A 12,511-nucleotide genomic window follows, 5' to 3' on the forward strand; every position below is an offset into this window, starting at 1 on the left:
ACCAAGCAATTAGAATGTGTCGCATCTAAAACGATACTACTGCTAAGGTACTACCCTCCAATGTTCGTTTATATTTCGAAACTAACCCTTGCATGAGTTCGATCAGGAACAAGGATGGATTATTCAACACGAAGCTTTAGGTCTAAAAGCACGCGTTTTCCCTTAGGCTGGTTTTATCCCAAATGGGTTTTTCGGTAAGGTTTTTAATGAGGCAACCATTGATCGTGCTAACTTAGAAAAATTCAACAGTATCCGAGGCTTCCTTACAATCAACCTCGAATATTAGGGGGGCATTACCCTCAAATATATCAAGTTCGATGCAATAAAGTTACTAAATAACAACAAGGTTTCGATAGGAAATATTGTAAGAGCCAAATGGTCAAAACGAACCATGCTCATGTAGTTTGCTCGATCCCTAGTACAGAATATGAACACATGAATAATGATATAAAGAGAATTTCTTACCGATATCTCAGAATACATCCTCTATTTTGTGATCTATTTTGCAAGCAGGCTTAAGGGCCGACCATTACCCCATAAATCGGGAACTGCCAACCGAAAAATTAATGAGATCAAGTACCATTAAGCCTACGGGCTACATTACTTCGAGTTCAAATCAATCACTCAACTAATAAGCCTATGGGCTACGTCACTTCGAGTTCGAGCAAGCACTCACTCGACTACTAAGCCTACATGCTACTCTTATTTCGAGTTCGAATCAATCACTCGACTAATAAGCCTACGGTCAACGTCACTTCGAGTTCGAGCAAGCACTCACTCGACTACTAAGCCTACATGCTACTCTTATTTCGAGTTCAAGAAAATACTCACTCGACCATTAAGCCCACGAGCTACATTACTTCGAGTTCGAATCACTCACTCGACTAATAAGCCTACGGACTATATTACTTCGAGTTCGAGCAATCACTCACTCAACTACTAAGCCTACGGGCTACATTACTTCGAGTTCGAATCAATCACTTGACTACTAAGCCTATGGGCTACTCTTATTTCGAGTTCGAGCAAATACTCACTCGACCATTAATCCTACGGGCTACATTACTTCAAGTTCGAATCACTCACTCGACTAATAAGCCTACAGGCTACATTACTTCAAGTTCGAATCACTCACTCGACTAATAAGCCTACAGGCTATATTACTTCGAGTTTAAGAAATCACTCACTCAACTACTAAGCCTACGAGCTACCTTATTTCAAGTTCGAGCAAGCACTCACTCGGATATAAAGGCTACAAGCTCCAAATACGATCAGATTGCCTAAAACCTTATGAAAATCTTCATAAGGCATGAATGAAACAAAATCTTCACGAGGCAGAGAATAAAACAGAGGAAAGTTGGGAAAAGAAAAGAACTTTATATATATACAAGAATGTTTACAATGTCCGAACATGACCCTACACAAAAAAAACCAAAATGAAAACTAAGGGCTAAGTTTCTTTGTTATCTACGGGGGCGGTCTCTTCTCCATTGGGCTCTGCTCTGCTCTCGAACCCACTCTTGCTCCCATCATCGCCATCATCATCATCATCACCATCATCATCATCGGAAGCCAAGGTTTCAACATCAACTTCGAGCAATTTAGCCCTTTTTATCTCTTCGGTGAGATCGAAACCTCGAGCATGGATCTCCTCGAGGGTCTCCCTCCGAGATCGGCACTTAGCAAGTTCAACAACCCAATGTGCTCGAGTGTTGGCGATCTCGGCTACCTCTCTTGCTTGTACCTGAGCAGCTTCAGCATCGGCCTGATAGACGGCCATAAATGCATCCGCATCGGCCTTTGCCTTTTCGGCGTCAGATTTGGCCTTGGCAAGTTCGGAGGCCAACCAAGCCTCGGGCTCCTCTATTCTTCTTTCTTGAACCGATTTTTTTTCCTTCATGCTTTGAAGTTGGTTTTCGGCCGATGATAATTGGGCTTGAGCAGTTTCTTTTTCAGCGAAAAGACGGTCAATACCATCTTTCCATCCCAAGGCCTCCGCCGTTATCATATCGACCTCTTCACGAAGCTTCCCAATAACCTCAAGCTTCTGTTGCAGCTGTGAGATCAAAATATTATCCACCGTTCTAGAATCGAGCCCATGGGTTTTTAAGATTACCATTACCTGCTCAGTCAGGCCGGTCTGGTCTTGTTGAGCCTTTGCCAATTTGGCTCGGAGGTCCTTGATTTCTTCTTCCCTTTGTTCGAAGAGGTGTCTAAGGGCGTTCCTCTCCTACGTGACCCATTGAAGGTCGACCTCATACCGACGCAGCTCAGCTCGAGACTGAGAACACGCTTCTCGATGAACCGCTGCGGCCTATGAAGAAAGAAGAAAAGAAGTTAGAAAAGAATAGAAAACATAAAGGTGGTATCAACGAATGGAGTTAGAACTTACCCGATTTAGAGCTTGTTGCACTTCACAGAAAAGGCCTGACACATCACTAGGGCCAACAACATCCTCGACACCAGTAAGCAAATCACAGAAAGGGTCCTCCCCTTCATGAGATCGATTTATCTCGAGGCCCCCCAAAGCTTGGGCTTCCCGAATCCCCCCTTCGGAAAAGGCTGAAAGATTGGGCGAGTCTCCGATTACTATTGCCCCAAGCGACTCGCTTGGGGCGTTCTCCTCAGTTCGGAGAGCTTCAGGACCGGCCTCTTCTGATATACCCACCGTTTGTTGACTTCGGTGGGAAGCATCCTCGATCTCTAACGGTTCGGGGACTCTGCCCGAACCTTCCTCCGATATCTCCTCAGTTCGAGGCGGAGCATTATAAATCACCATCGATACAGCTGCCTTTGGGGCATCGAAGCTTTTCTTCATTCGGGCCACCAGCACGGACCTATAGTTTTCCTCTTCTTCTTCTTCTTCTTCTTCTTCTTCTTCTTCTTCTTCCTTGTCTTCATCCCTTAGATGCTTAACTGATTCTTTGGTTAGAGGGATGGTATTCTTCCTCGGCTTACGAGTCATTCTCGTCTTCGATTTTGGATCTTTGGAAGCAGAGGCCCTTTTTATTTTATTATACTTCACCAGTTTTGGAATAGAGATCGAAGCCTCTTCCTCGCCGGGCGGGGGCCTTAAAACTGCATCTTTGCCCACATCTACATGCAGGGAAATTGATTTAAGTATATGGAAATCATCTCGTTCGAACTACCAAAGATACGAGAAAGAGGCTTACCATGATTTTGGCCTCCCATAGGCCCTTTGACAAATCACGACATGAGCGCTTGGCATATGTGGAAGTCGAAGCTAGATCCCGTACCTAGTTCTTGAGGTCGGGAACTGCACTGGGTATCCAAGGAACTACTGCATCAAAAAAAAGGAGATATCGATGAGAAAAGAAATAAAGGGGCAAAATAGTAGGAGATAACATCATAATTATACTTATGCTTTATGTTCCACTCCTCGGGAAATGGCATCTTTTCAGTCGGAATCAGGTCCGAAGTCTTCACTCGAACGAACCTGCCCATCCATCCTCGATCCTTGTCCTCGTCTATGCTCGAGAACAGAACCTTGGTAGCCCGGCGCTGAAGTTTTATTAACCCGCCTCGAAAGAGGCGAGGGCAGTACAATCAACTGAGATGGTCGAGGGTGAAAGGCATCCCCTAGATTTTGTTCACGAAGTAACAGATCAAAATAACGATCCGCCAAAAATAAGGATGGATCTGGCCTAGGGTTATTTGGTATTGACAGCAGAAATCAATAATAATAAGGTCGAGGGGACCTAACGTGAAAGGGTAAGTATACACACTTAAAAATCCTTTCACGTAAGTGGTGATATCTTCTTCAGAAGACGGGATTACTATTTCTTTGTTCTCCCAATTGCAATCTTTCTTTAGATGTTCGAGGTGCTCCTCGGTTATCGAACATATATACCTCGATACTGGCTCACATCGGCCGGGAACCGACGAGCCTTTGTCGACCTTAAAATCAGAGGTAAGAACACACGCCCCAGGAACACACTCCTCAGGCCGTGGCTCCACCGGTGTTTTGTCGGCGGCAGGCTGTAAAGAAGAAGCTTTTTCTTTCTAAGGAATGGTTTTTGAAGTTTTCGCCATTTTTGGATTTAAAGACCGAAAATAGAAGGAGGTAACAAAGATTTGGTGTTTTTGAAGAGAGATTTTGTAGTGAAAAATCACAGATTTACAGATAAACTCAGAAGATACAAGAAAGAACTTTATAAAATTTGGAGATTGGAGACGCAAAAGTGGTAAATGGTAAAGAAATGGGTATTTATAGATTAAGCAACGTTGGTTCAACATCAGCAGTGGCCGACCACCGTCTGACACGCATTAAATGCCTTGAAAAACTGAACCGACGGGACAGCTATCACGTACATCATGGTCGTGCTCGATGCAAATATCAGTGCATATCCAATCGAGCCGTTGGAAAATCATATCGTTTCTAGCCACATCCTTCTCGAGAAACGAGGGGACTATCTGTATACGGTCGAAACTGATTTCGGCCTTCGTACGACTGATCGAGATGGAATCATAATGGACCGATGAAAGTCTTTATAATATCGAGATGGATCCAAAGATGGCACAAACGAGCTTCAAATTTCAGGTACAGGTCAAATACCGAGCTCGAAGTCATTATCGAGCTCGGGTCCGAATCGAACATGTGATGGAATCGAGCTTAAGGGTCAGAGGTCAACCAATACCGAGCCCAAGTCATTACCGAACCCGAGTCAACATCGACCTCAAACCCGCATCGAGCTCTAAAATTGGAAACCGACCAATATCGAGCCCAAGTCATTACCGGACCCCGAGTCAGCATCGACCTCAAACCCGCATCGAGCTCTAAAATTGGAAACTGACCAATATCGACCAATACCGAGTCCGATCAAGATCGAGCTCATAGACAAGAGCCGTTGCAGACACACTAAGGGAGAGAATCTCGGCGGGAATTAGGGAAAAACTGACTTATCATGGATTCCCTATTATATATTTTTAATTATATCTAAAGTAGGATCCCCCCACAATAAAAGGGATGGCTATATTTCTGTAAAAGCAAGATTTTTGCATATATTGTAACTGAGATATCATACACTCCTATATTGAAGAGTTATCCTCTTTTAGCTTCATAAATTAATTCATCTTGCTTAATCCATAAATCATCTTCTTTCCAACTTTGCTTATTTTTTATTTTCTACGGTCAACACTCGATATTTCTATTTACTCTTAAGATTTGTGTCAAGTTATTCCACATACCTTTAGAACTACGTATAAATTCTAACTCTATCCGATTTTTGAGTAAACACCACTACATGATGGTCATACTGGACATGATAGAACCTGTTGCCCAAAGAATTAAGTATATACTAAGGATTATTATGTAAATATTAATTGGAAGAAATAATTTCCTATGACCGATTACAAATTGAATAGAAGAAAATGCCTGAAAAAAAATATAAATGATCTTTCGAGATGTATGACCATATAAATAAAATAATATTTAGAATAGCCCATAAATTAAAAGCGATCTGATCTCCATGGCATTTGATTGATCGGATAATATCTCATTAAAGCTGATCGTTTGTTTTTCTGTTTGATCAAATATACTACTACTATTGGATTATTCGATCAATCTGCTTTATGGCTGTGTGTGTATAGTGTATACTTTTTCTAGTATTCATAGAAAAAGTAGAGTGTAGAAATTTGCTAGTCTTTATAGGAAACAGTGCGAACATCATGCATGATTTGTTGGATAAGAACCTAGATAATGGATGTATAATAGTATCACATAGTACAAGTATTCATTTCATATATCCTTTCCTGATAGTTTGACTACATGAATCTCCCAATTCTCTTTTGAATCTAGGACTTTATTACCAGGAATCAGAGACTAACTAAATACAATTAAGGATGGTCAATAAGCTAGCTACTTTGTTTTTTTCATAGATCTATTCCTGATAAATTGAAAGGAGTAGGTGAGGTGAAAAGAGGATGATGGAGAATATTTGCTTAACAGTTTATGAAGAAGATATTTGTCTTTAGGAATCATGTTTTTACATACAAAATGACACCAATTAGCATCTATTGTTATTACTATGTAAAACAACACGTTTGACTACAATAAAATGTCACTACAAACAGACAACTTAGATTACTATAAATCAAAGTTACACAAGAATTGGTTCATTCTTTCACAACACCTACACTTTCCTTTTCTTCCCCTCCTGACTGCTCTCATCTCTCTAAGGCAATCCAGCCAGGGAAAGAAACTAAATCAAAACCAAAAATAAAAAAAAATATAGAAAAAACAAAAGGACAAAAACTAGTTATTGGAGCTATTTCTTTTTTCTCCTATTTCCCTTCTTCTGCTGTCAAAAGCACCAATCTACCTGGCTCCTTCCAACCCTCAGAAGTGAATTTACAGATTCACAATATTGTGTACATAAAAAATTAAAGGCTATTGATTAACAAGGTGTGCCGGCTTTGCATTTGATCAGTACACCAGCATAGCGAGTGAGTCGGCCTGCATATGAACCAGGCTTGAACTTGATCCTATGAGGTTTAGTCAATGCAGATTTTTTCTTGTTTTGTGGCCCTGACTCCACGAAATAAGCTCCATTTAAAAACAAATCACCCTCTGATACCCATTGCCAGTTCTTCCACACCGATTCTGGCGCGTAATCCCTCTTAGTCACCTTCATTTAGCATCATTTATGTCAGCAAACCACATAATATAAGCCAATAGATACTTGTGAATCTACCTAATATAACCATATGTATGAATTTTCCAAAAGTGTGATATGAATTGTGACGTTTACCTGCTTAGTGTTAGGGTTGTTAGCGGCCTTGAAACGGTTACCCTGGCTGATAATGGTTGGATTAGCGCTGCCACCAATTGCATACATTTGCCAATGAGAGTAGTCATTGTTGACAACATGGAAGAATCCCCACCTGCACCTTGGCATCCTTTGAATCAATCCCTTTCCGAACCGATTGAATGCAACAGTGACTTGCATTATTGAATCTTGAGGGAAGGCATCAGTTGCCCCCAAAAGCATCACCTGAATTACCATTGTCAATGACTATTGAGTAATCAAATTAACAACTACTAAATGATTTTTCAGGGTAGTAAGAGTAACTTACGTCGTTGTGATGATTGAATTTGCAGTTAGAAATGGTGATTGCAGTGGAAGCCATGATGGCATCAATGAGGCCATCAGTACATTGGGACAAAGTGCAATGGTCAATCCAAATATGGTTTGAACCAAAAATAGAAATACCATCACCATCACTCACTGTCCTAATTCCAATATGCTTACCAGAATCCCTTATCATTCCACCTGAGGTAGATATGATATGATGAATCCTAATGTTGTGGATTATAACATTATGCACAAATTGGATAGTGAAACCAGCACCATAGGCAATGTGAAGGGAAACTCCCCTGCCATCGATCGTCTTGTCACTCGTAATCATCAGTTCTTGCTTCAACCTAATTATCATTGATTTCTCAAAGATAATCCACAATGGCTCCTCTTGGATCACAGCGTGACGAAGGGTCCCCGGCTTTGGATCCTTCACGTCATCATCCGAGTCATCAGTTACAACATAGTACCTTCCTGCTTTACCACCTGTTGTTTTGTGGCCAAATCCCCGAGCGCAATCTGCTAGTTTTTTCCTGTTTTTCGCCCAGTTTTCGTCACACCTCCAGCATCTGTCGATTGGATTGGTTGCCATGCAACTACTTTTTTCTTTAAGATGCCTCCTTAAGCTTGTAATATTTAGCAATGTGCTGCATAATACATCAAGTAGTTTTCAAGTCATTATTCTTAAAACATGTTTAAGTAAAATCAAAGAAACAACAATAGCTATGCCACAATACTAAACAAGTTAATTAGGGTTGGCTATATAAATCATCATTATTAATTCATGTCCCTACGTTTAAGCTCGTCTCGGTGAAATATTATAAAAATCAGTTTCTCTAGTACTAGAGGTTCTCTATATTTTCTACTACCATATAAATTTCTCCAACAAGCCTAAAAACTTCTAGTAAATACTGGACCTAATTAAGTAAAAGTGCTACGTCATAAATCTTTTTCTTTCATTGTATCCTATTTTTCGCTAGGTCTTCATGTAGAAAAATAAATAAATAAAAAGTATCAAGAAACTACTTACTCTCCAACTTCTCTATTGAATGTATTAGTGACTTGCTCAGGATGTTCATTGTATGCAGCAAGAGAAGAATTGAGCGCTTCCTTAGCTTTGTTTTCCAAATATGCATCAAATTCAGCAATTCGGGCATGCAAATTAGGGACTAATGAAGCTAACGATATAAGCAATATTAACAAAACTGAATTCCCACTAATAGAGGCCATAGCTTTTTTATCCTTTTTAATGTAGCTATATAGCATATCAATATCTCTTTTTCTCTTGTAGTAGGTAATCTTTTTTGTGTTGTTTTTTTAGGTATTACTTGCGAATCACTGGAGAAATGTTTGTGTCCAGTGACTCGCTTTTGGAATGCTGCTTAGAAGGAAGCCATCTATAAAGGGAAAGTTTCTTTATATATATCGTAGGTTAATTCCCAAAAAATAGAGAAGATGAAGGAAGTACATAGAGGTATAACAGACACAATGGACCTTGGGAACAAACATATGGCGGGAATAACGGGTATCCAAAGACGGATTTAAGGTTGGCTTAGGTAACTAACTAACTTTTGAATGTTTGTTAAAAGAAGTCAAGTAAAATTAGATACAAAATCCACTCTACCTTTTTATATCATAAGTAAATTTAGTAGGAAATTTTACGTCATATAGCAAAGGTTGATACCTTATTTATTATAAATAAATACTTTTTTAAAAAATTATCTCGTATAGCTACCTTTTAATTTTTATAGCAAAATATCTATTTATGGCAACTTCCTATCTTTAAGCCATTAAATATGCTGTGTATTATTTTTCTCTCTCCTTCTTTCTTTTTTTTCTCTCACAAAATTACCGTATAGGAAGTAAACTTCTCTCTCAAGGATCTCTCTCCCTCCAATTTCTCTCTGTCACATCGCTATTCTCTTCCCCATTCTCTCTATCAACGATTCTCCACTGATTCATCTCCATTATCTTTCTCAATTTTTTAGCCAAGCTTGTGGAAATTACTGGCGGAGGACTTGACGGACCATTGTCGAGATCAAGCCCCATTGGCGATGCAACGTTAGCATAATTTATACCACCGAAGCCATTTATTCCCTCGGGAAGTCCAAATGCAGGATTTGCTATAAGGGAAGCCATTGATCCTTCCAAGGATGATAAAGACCCCAAAAGTGCAGATCTCAAAATTTTCAAAGCATAAATGAGAGATTCACTACCTCGACGACTGAGAGGGTGCCGGTACCGGCTGCGACGCCCCACATGACGGCAGCCTGGATATCGGTGGGTTGGGGACGGAGTTTGGGGCTGAGGAACTTGAAGAGTCTGTTATCTTTTTTTTCATTGTATTTTAATGTATCTCGCTGTATTCCATGTATTTCATTGTATTCACTGTATTTTTTTCAATTGTATTTCAATGTACCTCGCTATATTCCATGTATTTCATTGTATTCACTGTCTCGCTGTATTCCATGAATGTATTCATATGTTTTTTTAATTAATATAATTTATGTATTCAGATGTCTCTCTCTCTCTCTCTCTCTCTCTCTCTCTCTCTCTATATATATATATATATATATATATATATATATAGATGTATATATGTATTCAAATGTATCTGCATTATGTATTCATATATTTTTGCACTATAGATGACCTGCTATACTTCATGTATTCAATGTATTTTTATGTATTTAACTGTATTCAATGTAATTATATAATTTCAATATATAAATCTATTTGTAAAGATACCACTAAAAAATATTTTAGTAAAGATACCACTAAAAAAAGAAATGATGGATTGAATCTCTGAAGATTGCTCTTTTTTTGGAGTATTTTTCGGTTGAGAATCTTTTCTATAACTGGAATTATAAATTTTGTGTGTTATAATTGAGTTTGTTGGGTTATATTAGGAGTCTATCGCGTTAATTGATTCACTTACCGTTTTTAAACAGCTGAAGACCTTTTTTTTTGTGCAAATTTCGTTACTGTATTCACGAATACAGTCAAATATATTCTCTACTTAGCTGGACTCCCCTGTTTTCCGCCGAGTTTTGCTACTGTATTCATGAATACAGTAGCAAAAATACATCGAATGCAGTCTATAACAATTGAAAAAATAGCTATAGGAAGTAATTTAGTAAATGGTAGCTATAGCAAGCTAATAATCACTAAAACATAGTGGTTTCTGAAAATTTCTCAATTTAGTACGTTTAAGCCGGTGAGTGCGGACAACTACCACAGTCGTCACTCTTTCGGTCCATTAGGTTCAAACTTATTACTCCTTTTATTTTAATTTATGTGAACCTATTTGATTGGACATGAAGTTTAAAAAAATAAAGAGGACTTTCGAAACATGTAGTGTTAAGCATGTCATAATATTTGTGTGGTTGTAACCAGGGGCGGCTTGACCCTAAAGCAAGTGAATCACTTGCTTTAGGCCCCAAAAATTTAAGGGCCCAAAAATTACTATTTCTCTCTCTATATTAGTATATTATTTATATAATTATCTCTTATTATTGATAAATTTATTTCTTTATTGTCATATTCATTTTTGATAACTCGATTTCTTCCTCAAATTAATATAACTAAAATAGTTTTCTGTCAATCTTATTTTATTTTTTACTTAATTATATTTCTCTATTCATTAGTTGGTCACGTAACTATATCTAATAATCTAACTTATTATTTATTTTTCTTACATAAATTATACTCTCTCCGTCCCAATTTATATGAAAGTGTTTGACTGGATATGGAGTTTATGAAATAAAAGAAGGCTTTTTAAACTTGCAATCTTAAATAAATCATAAAAATTTATGGGCTAGAAATCATCTCATTAATGATAAAAAGAAAAATCTAAAGTTGAATTGTTACCAAATATAGAAAGGGACTTACTAAAAAAAAGGAGCCACTTAAGTTGGGACGGAAGAAGTATATTTTCTGGGTTCTCCCATTTCAGTTGTGATGCAATCAACGTTAAATTCATTTAATTTTTTGTACTTCATAAAACTAAGTTCTCATTTTTTTTAATTCCACATCCTCACTTGTGTAATTTTTAAAAAAACGATGTTCATTATATATATATATATTAAGGCCTCTTATTAAGGCTTTGCTTTATGCCTCGGATGATGTTAGGTTATCCCTGGTTGTAACCAGGGGCGTAGCTAGGTAGGCGGAAGGTGGTTCAGCCAAACCCCCTTTGCCGAAAATTATACTATGTATATAAGGTTTTTTTTATGCATTATTAGATGTTGAATCCACTTAATTTTTTTGTGTGTTCAATTTTTTATTTTTGAATCTCCTTGATGAATATCTTACTTCCGCTTTGAAACTTGTAGTCTTATACTTGTCATTAGGGGTGTACAAAGAAAATTGATAAATCGTACCAAACCGATAATCCGAATCAAACCGGAAAAAAATCCGATGTGGTTTGGTTTGGTTTTAACTAAAAAAAGTCAAACCGAAACCAAATCAACCCGACATTACATTTACACAATTTTTAAAAATATTTTATACATATAAATATTTATTATAATATAATATAATTTCTTAAACTTTTATACATTTTTATCTTTTAATGTATTATTTCAAGCTTGGACTTAAATAATCTTTTATTTTTTATCTTTTAAAGTTCAAACAAATACTAATGCTAACAAGATAAATTCAATTCAACACTATAAATGACAATAGTATTGGATATCTATTTTTAGTTTTGTATTGGTTTATAATGAAAATGCATAACTTAGTTTATCTTTTTCTTTAGTGCCTAATCATGTAATTAATAGTACTTATTAGATGTACTTATTTTAGCATGACTTATATAGTACTTTTAGATTATGTTTATTTTTATTGTGACTTATTAATTAGCAATATTTATTTTATGCGATTTTATTATCTTTGTTATTGAATATTTTAGTATATGAATCATCTCATATTGTTGTGTTGTTTTCTTGAAAAATACATTATATAGTTGTATCCTACTAGGATAAAGAAATATTTGGAGCACAAGTTATAATTTTGTGCTATGAAGACTTTACCCGAAAAAAATCGAAAACCAGAAAAAAACAGAAAAACCAGGGAAAAACCAAGATTCAAATATCCGACTTTATTGGTTTGATTTGGTTTATAGATTTAAAAATCCGATACCATTGGTTTGGTTTGGTTATTAAAATATTCGAACTTACGACCTATGTATGCTCCTACTTGTTGCCATAATATTTATGTGGTTATAAATTTTTTTTAAGTGTAAATAAAAAGTTAAAGTTGAATTATTTTTTAATTTAGAAAGATATCATGTTTTTTAATGGACTTTCAGCCATATGTTACCATTTAAATATTTATTAAGAGATTATCTGTAATTACCTTATAAGTTATCTGGTTGTGTAAATATTATATACTGTTAGTGCAGAAAAATTGGACTC

General features: G+C 37.0%; 1 protein-coding gene across 1 annotated transcript; it reads right to left on the reverse strand.

The window, feature by feature from the left end:
* Positions 1–6,077: 6,077 nt before the first annotated feature.
* On the reverse strand, positions 6,078–8,499 carry LOC107823631 (pectate lyase-like). Its single transcript, XM_016650320.2, has 4 exons — positions 8,125–8,499; positions 7,093–7,741; positions 6,768–7,010; positions 6,078–6,644 (listed from the first exon to the last, which is right to left on the reverse strand). The coding sequence occupies exons 1-4, from the start codon at positions 8,358–8,360 to the stop codon at positions 6,414–6,416; spliced, it is 1,359 nt and encodes a 452-aa protein (XP_016505806.1). The 5' UTR covers positions 8,361–8,499; the 3' UTR covers positions 6,078–6,413.
* Between the last annotated feature and the right edge of the window lie 4,012 nt (positions 8,500–12,511).

Source organism: Nicotiana tabacum, chromosome 9, assembly GCF_000715075.1.
Source record: "Nicotiana tabacum cultivar K326 chromosome 9, ASM71507v2, whole genome shotgun sequence".
Taxonomy (NCBI): domain Eukaryota; kingdom Viridiplantae; phylum Streptophyta; class Magnoliopsida; order Solanales; family Solanaceae; genus Nicotiana; species Nicotiana tabacum.

Bases quoted from the DNA above. Each gene is read 5' to 3' on its own strand.
- LOC107823631 (XM_016650320.2), bottom strand. From the start codon at position 8,360: ATGCTATATAGCTACATTAAAAAGGATAAAAAAGCTATGGCCTCTATT. The intron at 7,742-8,124 runs GTAAGTAGTTTC...TGTATTATGCAG, and splicing joins TTCAATAGAGAAGTTGGAGA to CACATTGCTAAATATTACAA. The intron at 7,011-7,092 runs GTAAGTTACTCT...ATGGTAATTCAG, and splicing joins AATTCAATCATCACAACGAC to GTGATGCTTTTGGGGGCAAC.